Genomic DNA, 22741 nt, shown 5'->3' with positions numbered 1-22741 from the left:
ACAGGTTGAAAGCCAGTGATCTAGATAGAATAATTTAATACCGTATTTCACCTGATGATGGCGCCAGATACACGACTACCAAGAAATAAACAAGGGAAGCTGAACAAAACAGACAACTGTATTTATTATTGTTTCAAGTTATTTACATCTGTTTGGATTACAAAATGTGGAATGTGGCCAGAATCAGAGTGAACAAATCTCTTTGACATTTTCTTTTCTTTTCTTTTCTTGGCACGCGGCGGCCTCATGTGAATTCAACAGCCTCACATGTGTGTTTGTGTTTGGCTTTTAATTACAGTGCAGGTGCCTTCTGTATCTGGACAATGTGCTTTTGTGAGTTTTGTGCTCAATTTTAGGCAGTGTTTCGCTTTCTGAATCGCTGTAAGTAACAAAAAAAAAACTATGTCTGAGGAATGTAAAAACAGAGTCACCAGCAATAATGCCACAGAAATGTATGAAAGTGAGATTTAGTTGCTTCCCAGATGAATTCACAGAACAACACCGAGCATCTGTACTGCTGCTTCTCTTCAGATGAAGCAACATCTCAGATACTTCACAGACTTTTATAAAAGAGTCACCACACCTGAAAAACAAAGGACCTGCTGTGCTGCATCCAAACCTTAGTCTATCAAGGAACAAAGGCTGTTTTTTGTGTGAATTTAAAGTGCAATATCTTAACAAAATCAACATATTTCAACAAAGAACCAAACTGTTACAGTGAAAAGCAGGAAGTGTCAGTTCCTTCCATCTATATTAACACAAGAAAAACATATCTGAACAATAAAACATCCCAGAAGGAAAAAACAACACGTAGAACATACATGATATCACTATAGAGGTGGGCACCAATATGTTTTACACATCAGCATCAGATGCACATATCAGCAACAAATCAATTGGTTTGACTTCATAGAAATACTGAGTAATTTGCTACTCGTGGACTACAGCTTGAGCTGCTCCTTCTAAGTAATATGAATAATTTAGGTCCCATTGATGACGCCTGAATCCACCTTTTTCATCATTTTTTTTTTAACCAGTGTGACTTCAATTTATAATCTTAGGCACAAATCTTTTTTAAAAAGTTTTTAATTTCCTTAAATTAAAAGCAGTTTTAATCAACTTATCTATGTCTTCACCACAGTATTATTTATTCTCTTCCAGCCTTCATATCTAGACGGCTCCAGACATTTTTATCAAACCCTTGTTCAACCTGTTTTTTTTCTTCTTTTTTAAAGGTGCTCTATACAATAGCCAGAGCATTAATAGCAACTATTTGTTATGTAAAGATATAGAAGAGTAATGTCTACCTGAGCAGAGAATGAAGTCACTCTCCCTCTGTGTGAGTTGTTATCCGAGCTTTTCAAGCTCTTCACTTTGTTGACATAGCCGGGTCGGCCGCGCGTGCTTTGAGTGCATGTTAGTTTATGTGAGCGTGCCCCACTGGCTAGCTAACGGCCGCCACTCTGCACTGCTCTCATACGGCGGTTACAGCTGATAACGCTGTCCCAGCCGCCGCCGCCGTTGTGGAAGCGTAGCACCCACCCTCCAGTTCCCTCTCAGGTAAACACTGTTATCTCTGTCAGCAGTGTGGCTGTTGTTTTCACTGTTAGCACTGTTAGCACCGTTAGCTACGAGCCGCCGGCTCAGCTGTTGCCATGTTGAGAGCCGTGCAGAGGCAATAGAAATGCTCCCAATTTCGCATTTAGCATCTTTAAGAATTGACTGTATCTTCCATCAACATGATCTTGTGCTCGTGGATGTTGAAATATTTATTTGTCTGTGGTTTTGTCTCAGATTTTCTTGTCTGAAAGAATTTTGCACGAGTTTTAAAAACCTCAGCCGATATTGATAATATTTCATATCAGTGACCACCGTGACATACAACACTCATACATGCTCGGAGGGGATCAGTGCCTCCTACCCAGCGCTGTCATCCTTCAACACTCACTTGTCCACATCGTTGTGAAAAATGAAACTCTTCTTCAGTGGTGCCATTAACCTGACCCGAGGCAACAAGAGAAGATGTGACGGAGCGGGTGGAGAGGGGGGATGTTGAAGAGTGAAGAGTGGTGGAGTGATGTGTGGGTGGCTGGAGATAATCTCTTAGACACCACAAGGTGTCGTGTTGCCATCTCAGAGATGGTTGCTAGGCAACAGCATCCTTCAGAGTCTTTCTCCGGGTGGTAACTAGGTTACCCCAACTTACTATCATCATGTTGGTGTTTTTTTGCTGCGTTTTTAACAGCAAAACAGTGTCCCTCTTCTTGTTGGTTGCTAACTTATATCAGCTGGTCTGGCCCGGGCGCCGGCGCCCACCCAGGCTGGCGGGGGATGAGAGGTTACACCAGTTCATCCAGAAGAGTCCCTATGCTGTGGTGCTGCTCAGGGGGGCCCGCTATGGGTTTGTTGCACATGGGGCAGACGCAGCGCACCTCCAGCCACTTTACCAGACACCTGTGCAGGGGATCACAGACAAGAGAGGATCTTTTAAGTAAAAGTTACAATACAACATTATCAAATAAAAATAATAGTCCTGCCTTCATGATTTTACTTTAAACGCATTAAAATGTTCTTGTAAAGTATTAAAAGTAAAAGCAGTAAGTACGAGTGTTCATTGTGTTGGCAGCATTTTGATGTTTTAGCTGGTTGGCTTGTAGCTAATTTACAGTATACTGTTGGGAATTTAATCTATAACAATGATATTTTATTTTTAATGAGCTGATCATAACTTTCGTATGTAAAAGTTGTATGTTCAAAGTATCTAGTCAATTATAACTGTTGTAGTCGAGTAAAGGGTACAATATTTGCCTCTTAAATGTAGTGAAGTAGAGGGATGAAGTAGCACAAAATGAAAGTACTTAAGTAAAGTACATGTGCCTCAAAACAGGACGTGTGTAAATGTACGTGGTTACATTTCACCACTACCCATACATGAGCATGTGAGAGCCCTGTATTTATATGAAGCTTGGGTGAGAGTTCATTAAGGACGGGCCTTTTCTCTCACGTTTTTTCCTTTATTGCTCTATGAGTTAAGTTCTTCTTTCTTCCTGCTCGAATTTTCTCCAATACTTCAGCTTTCCCGCGCTGTAAAGGTCCCACTAAGGAATTTTCTGCCCACGTTCCTCCAGCCAGTCTTACTATATACTATATATATTATATTCATGCTTACTCTATTAGATTTTTCTCTCTCTTTCTCTCCTTTTTCCTGCTTCCAACTCAATCAGCTGACAGAGGGCATATCCATCAGGGCATAAGTCAAACATATCCATCTCATTATTCTTAATGCCTCTCTTTCATTTAGTCTTTCCTGATTGATATTGATATTAAAAAAAATGATCCTTATGTTCAAGATGACTGCGAGAAAATCACAATTTTAGACACCTAATAAACATCAGGAATGCTTCCCCCTGCAAGATCTTAGCACTTATTCTACCTGCTGTCTACCCGGTGCATGCTGGGATACGCTATTGCCCTGACCACTCCTTCCTGAATGTCAGCGTCGATGAACGAGAGCTCCCGTAGAGCCGCGCTATAGTCGGGAATAAATCAACCAAAACAACAAGAGAAAAAGAGACTGTGCCCTCCTGTACTCACTTCCTGTGGAAAGCATGTTGGCATGGCAACACTCCCAGCTCGTCTTTCACTTTGAAGTCCTCCAGACACACGGCACACGTCTGCTGTTTAAGTGACAAACAGGACGGAGTGAGGACCGGTCATTTGATGGAATTATCATGCATCATTTTCTGTTTCACATTATGAAAGTTTTGTAAATCACATCCTTACCCCATGAAGATTCAACTTTTTAGGATCTCCTTTTAAAACCACCTGTAGGAGTAACAAAAACAAAATATGTTTAAGAGATTTCTTCTTTTTTTTTATCTAGACCTTAAATTGTGCTTAAATATTAACATCAGGCTTTACCTCTCTGTATCCAAACCGCTCACTCTGGGCTTGGTGTCGTAGTTTGCTGTTGATTAATAGAGAAACAGATTAATAAATAACCTTGTTTTACAATCTGTAAAACCTTCAATCAACCATACTTTGCATGTACATCTTGTTTAAAGTGATGGAAGAAGGATTCAGATCCTTTAATTAAGCAAAAGTAGAAAGTCGCTCAAGCACTGTACTTAAATACAGTGTTTGAGTATTTCCATATCATGACACTTTATACTTACAGAGGGAAATATTGTACTTTGTTCTGCACTCCATTTATTTGACAGCTATAGTTTCTAGTAACTTTGCAGATTATTTACATATAGAACATGTGATCATCAAAGAAAATAGTTGTTATAAACTAACTAACATTACATTAAAATTAGCATCACCTTGACTAACTACAGCAGTAAAAGGCTACTTACACATCATTAATACTAATCCAATAATATAATAAGATAGCACTCATAGGGGCCATTTTTTTCTGCATGATGAGTACTTTACTTTTGATGTTTTAGCTTTCACACCTGTAGTTAGGTTCATTTGGTCTGGACCAAAGGGATTATATATTATTTAAATTATACATTGTTGCATTTTAGTTTGTGTCCGGTTCCTGTTCACGCTGAATTTTTACAAACAAACCAGTAAACATGAAGTTACAGACTGACAGGTGACTCGTTGATTGGACATTGGACATGGATTGTTATCCTGTATCATTAGGACCCACATGGGGAAATCAAATTCTAGTGGTTGACCAAAGGTTATGCAGCACTTTAATGCTTCTGATGTGTATATTTGTATTCTTTGGTGTCACGAAGAAATAACTGATTATAAGCATTATTAGTATTATTAAACTGCAAATCGGCCACATGTTCTAATGAATAATGGTAGAGACAGGACAGTACAAAAGCACCTTTGCGCGCTCCCAGTTGAATGGTGTGAACGCATAGTGCAACGCACGGACACTCTCATGAGGCGTATTACTGTGGGAGCGCTGTCACGGTGCTTTTTACCTATTAAATCAGGGAAAATACCTGCTGATTTGCTTATACATGGCCTTATACAGATCAATAAGATTGCTTCCTTAACAGATGGATTTATTAGTAGTTTAGCTTTTGAAATCATGCTAAAATCATATTTCACATCACAAATGAACCGCACCAGGCAAACGGAGCTGAGTTAATTTTACGGGTTAGGTGTGAAATCACTCTAAGGTACATTTTCTACTCATACTTCAGGACTGCAATTATCAATGCAGGACTGCATGTAATGAGTATTTCTACATGGCATTGCTTATATGCTTATGTAAAAGATCTAAATTCTTCTTCTCCCAGTGGAAAAAGTACAGAGGGATTATCACAAAAATGTACTTAAACCTACATTAACTGTGGGCGACCCCTTTAACATTACACATAGTCATTTGATCTATGAAAATATTGATTAGTGCAGCTTTAAGTAAAATTAATATTATCAGCAAATATACTTAAACTATTGAAAGCAAGACCACTAATATTGTAGAATGAAAGCAGCTGGTGCAGTGGAGCTCATTGTAACTACTTTATATATTTTTGAGTAATATAATCTATACATATGCATCATTTATATACATATATATTTCTACTTCTTATTTATTTATTTTTCAGTTGTTATTACAATGAACAAAGTCCACAACAAAAATAGAAACGAAAATGAACACAAAAGGGGGGCACTACTCTCTCTTTACAGCGTTTGATCCTTTCTTTTCAGACCAGCTGAGAACACGACTCGTCTTTTCTCTAGTATGAAGTCCATTTCCTCCAGCGTTGCTACGCATCATATTTTTATAAATTGATCATAAATTATGTATGCAAAATCTTAATCTGCAAAGCAACTTATAACTATAGCTGACAGATAAATAAAGTGGACTAAAAACTACAATATTTTGAAACCTGAAATATAGTGGAATAGGTATAAAGTATTGTGGCATTAAATGAAAATACTCAAGTAAATTGAGTACATGAGTAAATGTACTTAGTTCCACTACTTTCCCTAGTTTATTAAGAGCTAAAGATGTCTTTATTTATTCTAAGCTGACTTTAACAGCAGGTCATTGGATTCAGGCTGAGATTTTAAGTTTGTGCGGTTAAATTATGGGACTGCATGTAACAGAAGCTGTGTAATTGCAGGGTAAGCTTTGATAATTAACTGTCTTTTCAAACGGCTACACATCCACAGACAAATACACGTTCCCCCAGCAAGCACACGCACACATTGTTCACACACTGATCATGCAAATGCTAACACACACACTTCCACGCACATATATACACAAACACGGTTAATGAGTATGTTGCGTTTTTGAATCCTTGCACCGCCCTCATAACCAACAATAGAGAGGAGATCTTTATCACTTGGCGAGCTGCGTCTGTTCAGGCAGTTATTTTTGGCCTCCTGTTTTTACACAACTAAACATAGACTCAAATGTCTATCACTGTCTGTGATTTGAGCCTGAAACTAAATGCAGTGAGAACATCTGAGACGAAAGATGAATGTTTATTTGTGATCTGAATCCCCCCTCAAAAAATAAATAAAAAAATCAGATCTCGCTGCTTTATGTAAGGAAATGACAGTTATTTGTTGTGTTTGTCACTTGGTTTATTGTTTACACTGATTGCTGCTAACAACCATCCATGCAGAACAATGTGAGGATACACATTTTACATGTGTTGAGGTTTCCCATGCCTGGAGAATGATGTGAAGTGGGTGAAAGGGGGGCATGACGGAGATTTCAGTGTTTCAGCTCAGCTATTGTGCCCGGTCTGCAAGAATAGAAAAATCCCCATATAGCTGCTGCTATAGGCAGTTCTTATTGTATGAAGTAACAATGCATTCAACAGGTGTGTGTGATATAATGATAGGTGCAGAAAACTACAAACAAACTACTGCTTTTCCTTTCATGAATACATTTTAACAGACTTTATTCTAACTAGGGCTGACCTGAATGCTTCGAAGCATCGACCGTTGCCATGGTAATCAATTTTATTCTTTATATACAGTATATATATATACGTATAAGTATGTAATAATAATGTATAAATCCCAAAATAGCCCATGAAATAAGGAATAATCCCACATGATTCATTATTCATATTCAACATTCAGTATTATTAGTTATTCTCAGACGGATATCTCAGTTTGTTGTGTGTAGAGGTGCGTGTGTGTACAGTAGTGTGGCAGCGGCACTGAAACGGGAAATGGAGAAAGCCTGTTGCCTGCTGCGCCGCGAAGCTTCGACTACCTTCGAAGCCCAAAAGACGTCATTTGGTAGATCAACAGCTGGAGCTCAGATTGGTCAGACTTATTTATTGATTACAATTAAATACGGTAAAAGTCTAAAATTATTCTTGTGCTACACTCCTACACTATCGCTGCAGTTACATGTATTGTTCCAGGTAAACTCATTCAGCGTTACAGAGACAAACTTTTATAAGCCAGATGTCTCTCCTTAGAAACAATTTTTTCACAGATTTAACCAACTTAATAGACGTCTCTCTCTCTCTCTCTCTCTCTCTCTCTCTCTCTCTCTCTCTCTCTCTCTCTCTCTCTCTCTCTCCCGATAAGCTGCTGACTCTCTTACTATGTTCACATGTGATAGAAGATGACCTTCAGTCTTCTGCTGCAGCATTTTCTAATTAATTGTTGCTTTATTTCACCAAATCTCTGTTTCCCTTTCCAGTTATCAGCAGTCAGATATTATCTGTATATTACTGCAGGGGGATTCGAGAAGCATTTTGATTATTAGAAGATTGACTGAGCACAATAACCAGTCATGGTTCCTGTTGTTGGCTAATGAACAACCGTGTTAAGCTTTACAAACTCTCCTCTGGGTTTTGGACCTTCAGGGGATTTCACAGGTCCGGTGTCAAGGACCACTTGCAGTAAATTAAATGAGTCAGTGAATTCATTTGGGGATCTGGTGGCTTAATATCTCTGCGCTCAGTCACTGTATTGCTTTGGTGGAAGAAATATATCTTGTACTTAAGTAAAAGTAGCAATACCACTCTGTAAAAATACTGTACTAGGTAAAAGTCCTACATTCAGCACAAATGTATTATCAGCTAAATGTACTAAAGCATTAAAGTAAAAGCTGGGCAGAATGATCCCTTTCAAAGAGTTATATTATTATATAGGGCTGCACGATTATGGCCAAAATGAAAATCAATGATAAAAATGATCAATATTGAGATCACGAGTATTCATTGATTTAGGGACACTATATTTTTATGGCACAGAGCACTGCTTTCACTTCCATGTTGTGCTACATTCTTGCTAATGTACAAATCTTTGCATCAAAATATGACTTGAAATAAGGTTCTTCTTCACCTAAATTCAGTGCATTTTCATTTTGCCTGTCTGCTCTCTGTTATACTGTATAGCTGCATGACAGCTCCACAAAAGTGAAGCCAAAACATCTAGATCGCCCCCTGGTGGCTGGCTGTTCATTTATTACTTGATTTGATGTGCGGCAGAGACTTTTATGAGCGGATCACATATTTTAAATGTCAATATTGCAGTCGATCATGTTCATTTAATTGTGGGAAGCCCAAATCTTGATTGTGATTAATATTCGATTAATTGTGTATCCCTGTTATTATTTATAACATTCTATTGGAAAACTTTAATACATAAGCATAGCACAGTATTATATTTAATAAATTCATCATGTGTTTTGTTTGTTCTGATCTGTAAAGTAACAAGTATATCAGATAAATGCTGTGCAGTAAAAAGTACAATATTTTAGGGCTGCAACTAACAATTATTTTAATTTTCAATTAATCTGCTAATTATTTTCTATACAAATGTCAGAAAATAGTGAAAAATGTCCATCCTAGTTTTTCAAATTACAAAGTGATGTCTTTACATGTCTTGTTTTGATGAAATAACAAATTAGTAAACAATTAATCGATTATCAAAATAGTTGTCGATTATTTTTCCGTCGATCGACTGATTGATTAGTTGATTATCGTTGCAGCACTACAATACTTCCCTCTGAAATTTAGTGGAGTAGAAGTATAAAGTATAAGCATAAAATTGAAATACTCAAGTAAAGTCAAAGTACCTCAAAATTGTACTTAAGTACAGTACTTAAGTACACCTTCAGCTTGCACCTTATGGTTCTCATAGCATCTCTCTGACTGCTGTAGCTGCTGTGTTACTCCTTAAACTGAATACAGACCTGCTGCTGTTGGCGCACATTGGGGTATAATTAAGATGTGATATTTTTGGTGTGTGCTTTTGGCACCCTTCTGGTTTTGCACTCTTGTACATTGCAGGTACTGCTGCGTACACCCCCAGTTTGCTCCACTATTATAACAGCAACTGTTTGAATATGAAGGCTGAAAAGATATAATTGCTTTTGTGCTTTGTTTGATTAAAAGAGGAGATATCACATAGACGAATTGAGACAGCTTTTAAAGTGACTGTAATGTTAAAATCGAACATCACAAACTCCCTGACACACTGGATTGAGAGAAGAGAGCCTGTCTGAGTGTATAATAGGAAGCCTGCTCCCAACAGAGAATGGCATTCATCACTCAGTATTCATCTGATGAATCACCGGGTCTATAAATGAATTCACAATCACACTCCTACCCAAGACTACTTTCAGCTTGTTAATGGGGCCGAAAGGAAGTGACTCATTGGTTATGATTCATAGGCAAGTGCTTTAAGAGAAGCAGGAAGGATCGAGCTTTTCTGAAAGAGTTGATGGTCAATTTAGTGCCGAGCCAAAGCCAAATAAAACATTCATGATTACAGAAATATGCCCGCAAGGTGTTCTTTTCTCTAGGTAATAACTACAATGTAAAAGTATCCCAGAGATTAGAAAATACTCTAAATTGATGCCTGTCTTTTAAAAGATTTCCTTCAGGTTTGCCTCCGAGTTGAAACAAAGGAATTTAGTGTTTCTCAAAATAATTGATCTCCAAATGAAAATACTTTTACCACCTAATATTGGGAACATTTCATCCTGTTACTCTCTCCAAGAATGTTTTTAATTGGGAAAAAAAGGTAAATTTAGTAGCTGTTGTCCTGTTGTTCAGATTTTCCAATTTTTTCTGAGCACTCAATTACTTTTCTCGTCCATGTTGGATTAAAACATGAGCCTCAAAGATGCATGATCTTCATCAGCATATGGAGTTTATGGTTCAACATGAATGACATTGGACAAACTCCATCTGCTGATGAAGATTGTGTGATATGGTCAAAAGCTCCAGAACAGCCACTGAATGGACCTCGGGGTGAGACTGTTTTGCCAAATCCTTTATTTATTTATTGGCCAACAGATTGTCAATTTTAAACCTTAAGTAACTGTTTTTTGGTCACTTGAAGGCAGTGGAAACAAGGTAGGAACACCATTTTAAGTTGATATAGTGAAACAGTTGCTTATTTACACATCCAGTCATGTTTCTGTCCACCTGTCCTCTTTTACCTCTGTTTTGGTCTCCACCAACCCCTGAGGGAAATATCTGGCTCTTTAGCTGCTAAATGCTCTGCTATGTTCACCAGCTAGTCGACTCACTATAGCTCTGTGAAGCTGCCAATTCAGGTAATAAAACACTGTAGGTTCATCACCAGGAGCAACCCTTTCACATTGTTTTCACATTTGAAAAAATTTTATTATGAAAAATATTGATTATAGCCACTTTAAATATACTGATAGTAAAAATACTGTAATTGGCCTATACAATATCCAATGAATGTTGTCTCTAATTGTAGAATGATATGATTGAAAACTCCAGAACAGCTACTAAATAGACCCTATGGTGATAGTCTTTTGTCAACTGGTGTTTTGAGGTCAAGAGTAAACTATGTTTTATTTAGAAGTTGATTAGGTTGTTGGCACTGTCATCTATTTCAATTGGTGCTGCCTCGAGAATTCATTTATATGTAATCTAACTATAAAACAAGGACTTTTTGCTTTATATAGATTATAAACACACATACTCTACTTTATAACCGTGATTTTGTCAAAGCAAGCAACTAATATGCCTGTTTGTGTATTTCACCGATGTGGCAGCCAGTGCTACTTGCGTGACTTCGGTGTGTATTCCCCCATGAGTAAGATATGGAGAAAATTAAATATCACAATATTTTTAACCAAATACTTCAATATCGATATTGCGACGATATTTTAGGGTGGATTATTGGTGCTTTTACAAAATATTTACAAATGAGATTTTTGATAAATAATCATCATTAATGTGGATATAATGAATAAGTGGGTAAGGGTAAATAATAGAACAGCTAGAACAGTCTGGTAAGTTCAGAAAATGACATCACTTTACTGTAATGCAGTCTTTAAAAACAGGAAAAGACAACAATTATGCCATATCACGATATTTCAATATCCAAAATCTAGGACAATATGTCATCTCATATATCATGATATTAATATTATATTGACATATTGCCCAGCCCTACAAAATGGTTGTACTCCTCTAGGGACTGTATTTCCCCGCTGTAAGACTTGATACTAACCTAAAACACTATTAACATTACCACCAGCAAAATACCTCAGCTAATTAATCCATGCTATACTTTATCACCGCGGTGGTTATGTCAAAGCAAGCGACTAATACGCCTGTTTAGAAATTACCTCTGCTAAGTGTGTTTTACCGATGTTTCTGATCGCGATTAGCCACGAACTGGGTGTGTTTTTCAGGGGCGGATTTAGTGATATGGGGCCCCAGGCAAACTTCTAGCTTTACTTTTCACCCTTTCTCTAACTGGGAATGTTGGTATTGGCAGTCACAGATGTAGTGGGTTACTCAAACTATTAACAGTAAAACTATTGATACCGCACAGTAAAAATCCTGCATTCAAATGTTTATTACAAGTGAAGAGTGAAAAAGAGGCATTAACAGCACAATGTACTTACATTTAATTAACATCTGTTCAAGGTGGAGCTTTCAATTCTAATATGATGCTGGATAGTTTACTGGATAATAATGAATCACATTTTAATTGTTATATTATATATATATAAAAACCTGAATCAGCAACGTAACTTCAACATAACAACATCATTTCTCTGTCAGGTAAATCGTAGTATTACAATGTTTTCCTCTGAAGTAGAACAGCAAGTAGTATAAAGTTTAGTTACATATTTTTAAGTGCTTTTGGGGCCTTTTGTCAGTTATTTCAGTTTACAATGAGTAAGAATAGTAACATAATATATTATTATAAATATAATATATAATATAATATTTTTCATATCTAAACATTATAATAAATCTATAGCTGTTTGGGGCCCTTACAGGCAGTTGCCTACCTTGCCTAACGGTAAAGTCTGCCCCTGGTTTTTCCTGTGACCCAGAGTGTATTTCACCGGTGTTTCTGACTGTGAATAGACGCGGCTTGGGTGTGTGACGTATGTAACTATATCATGGCAGGTGTATTGCTGAGGACCCAAGGAAGCGCAGTGTCGAGTGTGAAGTTGTTTGTATGATCTTGAGAAAGCTGCAAGCAGCAACGCCACAGGCCAAGCAATCAGCCTGTTCTGAACAGGCATGTTTTGAACGGGCACCGCAGTAATTATTATAGAAAAAGTAATGAACAACACAGGAAGCAAATGCACAAAATTGAGCAAAAGGCGCCGCATACCTATTGGATACCAGCTACCAACTGTTAGTGACGTGCAGTTGTATTCTGATTGCTCTGTATGTCTCCAGGCGACAAACAAGTTTTTTCAAATTGTTTGACATTTTGACAAAAGAGCAGCAATTCAAAGTCATATCGAAAATAGCACATTATGAGATGTCGGGTAATTTTCTAAATACAGAAGCTCAGTCATCCAAAGACAGCTCAGGATCAAAAACATCCCCTACTTCAGGTGTTGACGTTTCCTATGAGCTTTTGTACACTGCAGACGTCCATGTGTGATGTGTTAGTGTACTCCCACTGTGTGCTATTCAGGTCGTGTTTATTCTGAGTCTCTCTGCAGTGTTCCTCGCTGCTGTCCTCACACATTGTGACGGGCTGCTTCCTGTTGCCTCATATCCCGTCCTTCAGACACAAACGTCCCCTCAGCTCATCAGGGAGTTCACAGTCAACAGAGGGAGAGGTCACCCTGTTCCTCTTTCATTCCCTTCCTCCTTCCCTCCCTCACTGTTTCTCCCTACTGTGGAGGTTTTTAGGTGATGGCAACGTCGACCGGTCCACCAATTTGTACCAGATTGAAATATCTCAACAATTATTGGATGGATTGCCATGAAATTTGGTACACACATTCATGTCCAGCGGAGTATGAACCCTAATTACTTTGTTGATTGCCTGACTTTTCCTCTAGCGCCATCGCCAATACCTGCAAAACTAATGACATTCCCTTCAGCCTCAATTGTGCTTTATGCTTCCTGCTAATCAGCAAACGTTAGCGTACTAGCACACTACTAATATGGTAAACATTGCACCTTCTTATCAGCATGTTAGCATGCTGACTTTAACATTTAACACAAAGCACTGCTGCAGTACAGCCTCATAAAGCCTAAACAGACGCTGTTTAGTCTGGTCAGACTCTAGTTCACCGCTTGGTACAATTTGGGCAGATCTGAACTCAGCAACTGTACTCAGGTGCAGACCAAAACAACCACACAGGGACCCTTTAGAGGGTCTTTATATATATATATGTATATATATATACATATATATAAATATATAAAAGTATGTAATAATAAAATATACATCCCCAAATAGCTCATGAAATAAGGAATAATCCAACAACATTATTCATTATTCACATTCAACATTAATGATTATTAGTTATTCTCAGACGGATATCACTGTTTGTTGTGTGTAGAGGTGCGTGTGTGTACAGTAGTGCGGCAGCGGCACTGTCCTGGGCACTGAAACGAGGGAGATGAAGACAGACAGAAGAGCATCTACTGTGTGCACAAGTCCCTTCTCCTCCACTTTATTTCAAATGACCTTATAGATGTCACTATTTTTGTAGACTTTATTTAGCATATTCTGTATGTTCTCTTCGGCCCAGACGTCAAGCAAACATCTGACTTCTGCAGAAGTCCAGGTCAGTCCTCTCATGTTAACCTGTCGGAAACCTGTGTCCATCTCAACAAATGCATGCACAGGCAGCCCACGTTTTGCTTCACTTGGAAACGGTTGTTTTTGGTCCGCACCAGAGTACGATTACTGCGTTCACAACCGCCCAAACGAACCGCACCGGAGTTTGAGTTTGATGAAAACAGACTAAATGTTGGCTTGAGAAAGCTATCTTAGTCTTGATTTTTATTCCACACATTCCTTGTTTTCAATCACATCTCCCCTCACCTGATGAAATAACAGCAGAAGATGAGGCTCAGGATGAAGACAAAGATGCCTGTCCCGAAGATGACCATGTAGATGTTGAGAGGCAGGTCCTGGAAGGTGATGGGTGGCATGGTGCACGACTTGTTGGAGTAAACCAGTCCCAGACCACAGAAGCACCCTAAACAAGGACAGAGGGAACATTTAAAAATACATTTACAAGAAGACATTTACAAGACCTGACGCTGCTACACACAAGAACATCTCAAACACAACTGAAAGCAACTGTACCGAATTTAAAGTACTCTACTATTCACGGGCAGCTGAGGGTCAGACCCGCAGCTGTGTCCGCCTCTAATGGAAGTCAGAAATTGAAGCTTTACACACACACACACATGCACGGACACAAAGGCTGAGAGACAGAGGTAGCGAAAGATGGCCACTGCACTTTCCTTTGATGGCAAATGAGTCCCTTTCAATGTTATACTTATACATGTAAAACACTCTTAATGCAGTATCCAAGCAACATGGTTTTATCTCTTATAACACGGTGGATCCACACTTCTTTGTCTGATAACAGGTCAGGGTAGTTTAAAGGCATTGAAGAGGACAGACGAGAACAGTTAGCCATAGACGTTAAAGATTATATTTGCTCAGCCCTCTTTTGTGGAATTAAAATTTTATATTTTGTAAGACACTGATTAAATCACTCAGACTCTCAGAATCAGTGGGTGCAATTTGATTAAAATGGCAGCATAAAATCTATTTTTTTATATTAAGATATCTGTATTCTTGTACAGGGAGGTGATTCATTTCATTCACATACACTAACAATGACTGTTTTCTGTCTCGAGCTGAGTGCGTTTAGGAAGAACCTTGCAGTGTTCTCCAATCCAAACAGATGGTTTTCACATTCTCATCCTTCTTGCTGTGACGCTACACTCCTGTGTGTGTTTGTCTTACCGTGAAATAGATTATCACTGTGGCACTGCTGTCTGCTGTCAAGGTCAGAGGTAGAGAGGCGGGGGAGGGGGAGGACTGAAGAACAAATGTGGCCATGACTATTGGACGTGTTGCACTATGTGTGCAGTTTACATTATTTGATGGCGAGTGTTTATTAGTGTTATTTATTACGTATAAATAAATTGAGAAGAACCGTGAATTCCCAGATCTCAAGGGAGAAACTAACGCAGAGAAAAAGTTGGAGATTAGATAGACGGAGACAAAGAGACACAGAGGGCACTCTTGTGTTGTGTGTGTCTGCATGACTAATGAGAAGTCAGTATCTGCATGTGAGAGGGGGCTTTGTGAGATCGGGGTCACACTAACCCAGTGAGTGATAGTGAATCGGAGCTTACACAGGACTCATTCCGGTCTGCTGATATGAACAGGATGTGGAGACTGTGTGCCGCACAGTGTTTCTGCAGGTTTTCATGTTGATCAAACACTACAGCCACTGATTGACTGAAATCAGCGGCTGTAGTGTTTAATCATAGTAGAGAAATCCAGACTCTTCCCAGCGACACGGCAGCAACTTATCTCATAGCAGAAACAAACTGTATTGTATGAAATTGCACAATTAAGAAACAAATTCACCAGCTACTCTTTTTTTATGTAAAGGTTGCATATTCTTCCTGTTTCTCTGCTTCAGTTTCCTCCCACAGTCCAAAGACATGCAGGTCAGGTGGACTGGAAACTCTAAATTGTTTGTAGGTGTGAATGTGTTGTCTGTCTATGTTCACTGGTCTTAAGATGGACCGGCAACCTGTCCACCGTGGGATGGATGGATGAATAGATACATAGATAAATAGGCAGTAGCCTTGCCGCGGTAGTCTGTGTTAACGGTGTTACACAGTGTTCGGGCATACACCGATTTCATTACTTGCCCATCGCCCTCACCGTTGTTTCGCTTTTTTTTTATAGAAATAAAACCCATTTAGTTCATTTTCGCGTATCAGTGCCGTGTTATCAATACATAGTCGGACGACGGACGCTACAAACTGAAAGTGAAAGTGTCTGCTCCGTACGGAGTCTCAGCGCAGAGTAGCAGGAGTCAGATTTCACACACAGGGACGAGAGAGAGTTCACAGACAAGACGATGGCGGAGGATTTGGTGTCGAAGCAAAAAGCAGATGAATGGACACATGGATAGCCGGACGAAAGGATGGATGGATGAACGCATGGATAGATGGACAAACAGATGGCTTGACAAAAGGGACAATTAAATGGATGATTTAGAAAATGGATGGATGGATGGACAGACGGATGGGGGATGGAAGAACAGATGGATGGATAAATGGAGACCTTTACCAGTTTCATATACCTGTGATGGGTATTGTTTTCTTGTGTCACATTTTTTTCTATAGATCGTGGTATTTCTAGTCAGTCCTGCAGCCAAAGTGACACGTTGACATTTCTATTTGACATTTCTCCCGCCTCACAGTGGAAATTGCAGTATGAGCGGATCAATACTTCCCGCCTCGTAGTTCCACTCTCTCTGAATGAGCAGTGATGCTCCATTTATCGAGGCTCGTCGATGGCTACACATTGAAGTTCCACCGCTATATGACTTCACTCAGCGAGAGATGATCACTAACAGAGACCTCTGCGTTTGTAAATTAAACACAAACTGAAGGACGTGTGCAGGGCCATACAGCCAGGATCATACAGGAGTCAAAACTATAACTTTATTAAGAAAAGATTTACTGGCCACCAACCAAACTCTGAACAATTTTCTGAGTATTTAAAGAGAAAACACCAAATTTCACATTTTATGTATTCATTTAACCATTCAATTATATTTTCTGTAAATCATATCTCCCTACATTATGGTCGAAATTTTGTTTCAAAGCCTTTTCTACACTGCAGTGTATGTAATTGTAGTGGAGAATACTAAACACCTTTTGATTTCTTTAGTTTTTTTCCCCTGAATACAATCTGAAGAGGTCAAAACTCCAACAACACTTACAGTATAAAGTGGTGGAAAGTAATAAGTACATTTACTCAAGTGCCGTGCTTTTGGACAAATTTGAGATACTGTATGTACTTTACTTGAGTATTTCCATTTGAAGCTACTTTATATTTCTACTCCACTACATTACAGACGGCCATTATTTTGACAGCTATAGTTACAAGTTACTTTGCAGATTCATATTTTAAATTAAAAAAAAACATGATAAGCTTATAAAATACAATAGGTTAATAAAGATTAAACCACTGTGGTTCCCAATCTTTTTGGCATGTGACCCCTTACAATAAGTCAGCCCTTTGTCACATTTCAAATGGCTACGAGGTGTTAACAGAACCACCAAAAGAGTTCAGAGGGTATCATTTAAAGGACCAGTTTGTAACAATTAGGGGGATCTATTGGCAGAAATGGAATATAATATTAATAAGTATGTTTTCTTTAGTGTATAATAACCTGAAAATCAGAATCGTTGTGTTTTTGTTACCTGAGAATGAGCAGTTTATATCTACATAGGGAGCAGGTCCCCTCTCTCCATGGAGTCCGCCATGTTTCTACAGTAGCCCAGAACGAACAATCCAAACACTGTTTACTTTTCCTGCTTGGGCCGGAGTCAATAATGTTACTCGCTGCCGTCGCCGCCGCTCTCTCTCTCTCTCGCTTCACCACTCACTTCCCACATACACACACACTCTACGCACTGGCTCTGCTCCAGATGGCTCTAGAGAGGGCCATTCGCGTTTTCGCGTCGGCCACCGTAGCTCTCCAACATGCTTGGCACACGGGAGAGGCTTCAGTTGGTTGCAATCTCACAGATACCACCAGATCCTACACACTGTTCCTTTAAATAACCAATTAAACTTGAAGTCGAAAAGATAAAATCCAATATCCAATATTTCACAAAAATGCAAAGATCTGAGAAAAGTCAAACGCGAATTCAAAATAACTGCGACCACATACGCGCATGCATCCACGCGTTCATGCATTCACACACACACAACCGCACAATACTTGATCTCCATGCAAAATTTCAGCCTCCTAGGGTGAAATCTGTGGCCGCCAAAGGGTGTGGGAATTTTTGTTGACCGACCGACAAAGCGAGCTACAGAGCTGCTGGTCGCTTTTATCATCTCTGCTCTCTATAAAGAAGAAGTTAAAACTAGCTTCACCTCGAACAGCTACACAGTACTTTAATACAAATATAATAATGGAATATAATAATATATGTGTCTGGTGGTGGGGGGGTTTCTGCAGATACTTTTACCTTTGATATTTTAAGTATCTGTTGATAACACTTCTGTAATTTTACTTAGGTGGAATTTTGAGAGAGGGACTTTTTTCCCTTCCCCATATGCCCTGGAAGTATAGGTGATGTTGAGCCAGAAAGTCCCTTCTCTTGCCTAAAAACTGTCTAATGTTTGGATATTTAATCAGATTCAGCCTTTAAAAAATGTGCGTCATCATGTAAATGTAAAACTCCTTTTCATGGAGTTCTCTCCTCCATATTAATATATCAATGAGGGCATGACCTCAGTGTCCACAATGGTGGCTGGACACACGTGAGACACATGCAGACAAACAGGCAGCTGTATAGATGTAAACCTAATTTTCTCCATCATCTTTACATCGTGTCAAACAATCTGCTTCACAGAGATCGTCAGCAGACAAAGAGACACACACAGCGAGGGGGGGTGGGGGGGGGGAGTATATGTTTCTGTATTCATGATTCATGTCACTGCACAGCTGATGGCACGTATCACCTGTGAAGCTGCTGCAGACTCACAACCCAAATCTGGGTCATTTGTATTCATATCTTTGTGTCTGTCTGTCAGTATGGATGGGCGCTCACGTCTTTTCCCTCCACCTTTTGTATGCATGGAGAGCAGACAGCTATATGTGATATTTTGCTTTGGGTCGAGCCCTGCATGACCACTGACCTATATATTGGCCCACTCAGGAGGCGCCCGTTGCCATGGCGCCAAGAGTAGCAGATGCGGGGAAAAAAGGATGAAGGCTAGCTATAGCGAAAGTTCTCATTTTGAGAGAATCTGAGTCGGTCGTATTGACAGATTCTCGTGTTGTTGTTCAAAAAGGCAGGAAAGTCCCTCCGTGATTCGATAGAGCTGTAAAATACCTCGACTATGGCAGCTTCCCTGACAGCTCCTATGAGATGCCTGCTAGGGTTTTGTCCTATATACGCCGTGTTCACACAAAGCTGCTTCTGCCGCTGCTGCTGCTCGCATTAAAGACAGAACTTCCCATCAAATATTCAACAGTTCACATGGGGGGGGAAACACTCAAGCCTGCCTGCATGACTGCTGCTGCCGAAGAGGAAGAAAAAAGTAGGTTGGGCCCAAAAGTCCCCATCACATGCATGAAAGTGCTACATGTGTCACACATCAACACGGTAGGCCTGATCACAGATACACTGACACAGAGCTGAGCTGTGTGGCTGCCTGATACCGCTTCATTTTTCAGCAGAATGTCACTCTTTGATACTGTGTGTGTGTGTGTGTGTGTGTACTATTTCCCCTATGAATAGCAGGGGAGTTGAGCAGCACAAAGGGAGTAATTGTTCTTGTCTGAACACCACCAACAGTCCACCGAGGAGGCTGCTGTGGCGGCTGCACTCAAATAGGCAAAGCCAGAGGAAAAGAGACGACCAATCCATCATCTTCAGCAGGTCTCACCGTGACAACCGACGCACCATTTCACCGCCATGAAGGGATTCATTTTGTTTTAAGCATGACAGACGCACCTCCAGACGCAAACAGCCGTTTTCAAACAAGACAGAGAAAGTTGTTCAGACTTTTTTGGCTTTTGGAGATAATTGGTCGAGGCCGGGGAAGAGTGTTAAGAGTGTGAGAGACTGCAGATAGAGTCAGTCAGTGTAAACAAGATTACCCAGAGAGGCAAAATGTTACACAGAGAGCACAATGACTGGCCTTGTGTGGCTCTCAAATAGAAGTAATTTAGATGGAAATAAAGGATTTATTGATTAAGCAGTCTCGTATTCTACCAATCAATACACAAATTGATTAAAACATTCAGATAATTGCTGTTTTAACATGTTCATCACCACAAAGAAATCAAGAATATTATTAGAATATTAAAGGGAAACTGAAGGTAACTTAAAATGCAATCAATAAGTGGGTAACACTTACCTTTAAGTCCTTCTATTTAGCATTTATAAGCAGTATACAACACATGTAATATTATTTGTAATATTCATTATTTATTTTTATTATCAATTAATCTGTCGAATATTTTCCCTATTAATTGTGGTCTATAATTTTGAAAATTTGTGAAAAATCCTAAATCCAAAAATATTCAGTTTACTTTCATATATGAGAAATAAAATCATCACATTTAGGAAGCCTATTTTTGCTTGAAAAATGACAAAAAAAAAAAAAAAAAAAAATTAATTATTAGAATATTTGCTGATTAATTTTCTGTCAATTAATTAATCGTTGCAGCTCTAATAATGTAGTTATATGCAGATATAAGGACATTTTTAAAGTGTTTGTTACTTTACAGTATTTGTCAGCAATTATGACTCATCATATGTAGACATTATTATCATTATTACAACTGTGATTTATTGTCATTCATTTCTGTGGGGCCTCCACATGGAGTTAAAGTTGTTGACAAATACATTAATAAACACTTATACTGTATATAAGACTTTAAACAACTACATGTTGATGTATATACTGTATATGTCTCCCTGATTTGTGTGCCTTTAGGGTGTTGTCTGTGTTTTATTTTATTTATTTATTTTTTGTTTGTTTGGGTTTTTTTGGGGGGGAACGGGGGTCCTTTAACTACTTATGTTCTTTGTATTTGCTTGTCTCCATTTTTGTTTGCCCTTAATTCCTAGTATTTTCTGTTTCTGCTGATATAAATAAAAAATGAGACATGATACACACCCCACAGAAGTCTGTATCACTGACATGCACATGCTTCCTAATAAAAATATTTGGTAAAAAAGAAAAAAGACTTTAAACAACTATATTAATAATATACAACTATATTATAGTGATAAACTATTCATGACATGTTTGTATACTGCTTATAAATTCTAAATTGGTGGTGTTATAATAAAGTGTAGGACGCTTATTTAAAGTCATTGTTAAGCACCACATAAGGAGTGATTTTCTTAAGGATTTCTAAAGGTAATTTCTCACAATAGAAATTAAAAAATAAAAATTTAAATTAAATTAAATTTAGAAAGCACTGGAGCGATTAAGAGATTACAATCTTGCTCTATCATATCACTGCCACCAGAGATTGACTCTAAAATAACAGGCTGTATTGCACATAGTATGTCAGAGAGAGGCCTCACAGTATAAAATGAGTGCTCACCGTTACACCACTGAAACGGGTGCATCAATGCACCAGAGGGAGTCCTCGTCCTCTCCGGAGGGATCTGATCCGTGTTTACCAACAAGCAGCAGCAGACCCGAGCAGAGAGATGACCGCAGTAATGAGCCCAGAGCACAGCCAGAAGACTGTCTGTCTGCCAGCTGTGAGAGAGAGGTTCAACGAGACAATGGCACCTGTAAAAAAATAAAATAAAAAGGTGGATAAAAAGCGGTTTTTGTGTGAAGTTGCAGCGGGTCTTTGTCACACTGTCTGGTTCATCACTAAGGATTGAAAAAACAGGAGAAATGGTGATGTGGATCTCCCCCTTCTCCCCCTTCTTCTTCTCCTCGCTGTGGCTGATTCGACTCTGTTATTATTAATAGACGGCATAACACTGACCCAGCAGCAGCAGCATCTGTGGGAGAAACTAGAGCACTGGCTGGATTTGACTAGTCCCGCCCCCAGCAGACGTGACTGACGGGCGGGAGGACCAATCAGCAGGCAGCCTGGTGTTGGTGTGTGTTGTGACGGTCTGCTGTGTGTTTTCTGCCATCATATCTCCGGTTTCCTCATGCATGTGTGTTTTATAGGCTAATTATTGCCAGGAGAAAGAATACTGAGGTCATGAGTCAAAGTCCTCTCTGGTACAGGCCCGGATTACCACTCTAGGGGGGCCCTGGGGCAAAACTTACTTGTGGACCCCTATGAACCCCCTTTTCTCCAACACTTTCTATCCATTTTTTTATGTGGTTGTAAACTTAAAGGAACAGTGTGTAACATTTGGGGATCTATTGGCAGAAATAGAATATAATAGTATGTTTTCTGTAGTGTATGATCACCTGATAAGAATCGTTGTGTTTTTGTTACCTTAGAATGAGCCGTTTATATCTATATAGGGAGTCTGCCATGTTGCACCGCCATGTTTCGACAGTAGCCCAGAACCGATAAACCAAACATGTTATCTTTTCCTGAATTGGCCGGAGTCAATAACGTTACTCGCTACCGTCGCCACCGCCGCTCTCTCTCTCTTGTTTCATCACTCACTTCCCATGTACACACACACTCTACACACTGGCTCTGCTCCAACTGACTCTAGAGAGAGACATTTGCATTTTTGCGTCGGCCACCGTAGCTCTCCAACACGCTTGAAACACGGGAGAGTTGGTTGCAATCTCCTCA

General features: G+C 39.2%; 1 protein-coding gene across 2 annotated transcripts; it reads right to left on the bottom strand.

Moving 5' to 3' along the window:
• Nucleotides 1-106: 106 nt before the first annotated feature.
• rnf122 (ring finger protein 122) lies at nt 107-21958 on the bottom strand. 2 transcript variants are annotated; one of them, XM_074637431.1, is made up of 6 exons: nt 21563-21958; nt 14257-14413; nt 3922-3967; nt 3784-3825; nt 3595-3677; nt 107-2454 (listed from the first exon to the last, which is right to left on the bottom strand). In XM_074637431.1, the coding sequence occupies exons 1-6, from the start codon at nt 21585-21587 to the stop codon at nt 2340-2342; spliced, it is 468 nt and encodes a 155-aa protein (XP_074493532.1). In that variant the 5' UTR covers nt 21588-21958; the 3' UTR covers nt 107-2339. The 2 variants fall into 2 exon arrangements, with proteins under 2 accessions (XP_074493532.1, XP_074493533.1); XM_074637432.1 differs by having other exon boundaries at nt 2207-2454; nt 3595-3674; nt 21563-21731.
• Nucleotides 21959-22741: the final 783 nt, after the last annotated feature.

The sequence above is a fragment of the Sebastes fasciatus genome, chromosome 6 (genome assembly GCF_043250625.1).
Source record: "Sebastes fasciatus isolate fSebFas1 chromosome 6, fSebFas1.pri, whole genome shotgun sequence".
Lineage (NCBI taxonomy): Eukaryota > Metazoa > Chordata > Actinopteri > Perciformes > Sebastidae > Sebastes > Sebastes fasciatus.
This window is presented reverse-complemented; position numbering and strand designations above follow the sequence as displayed.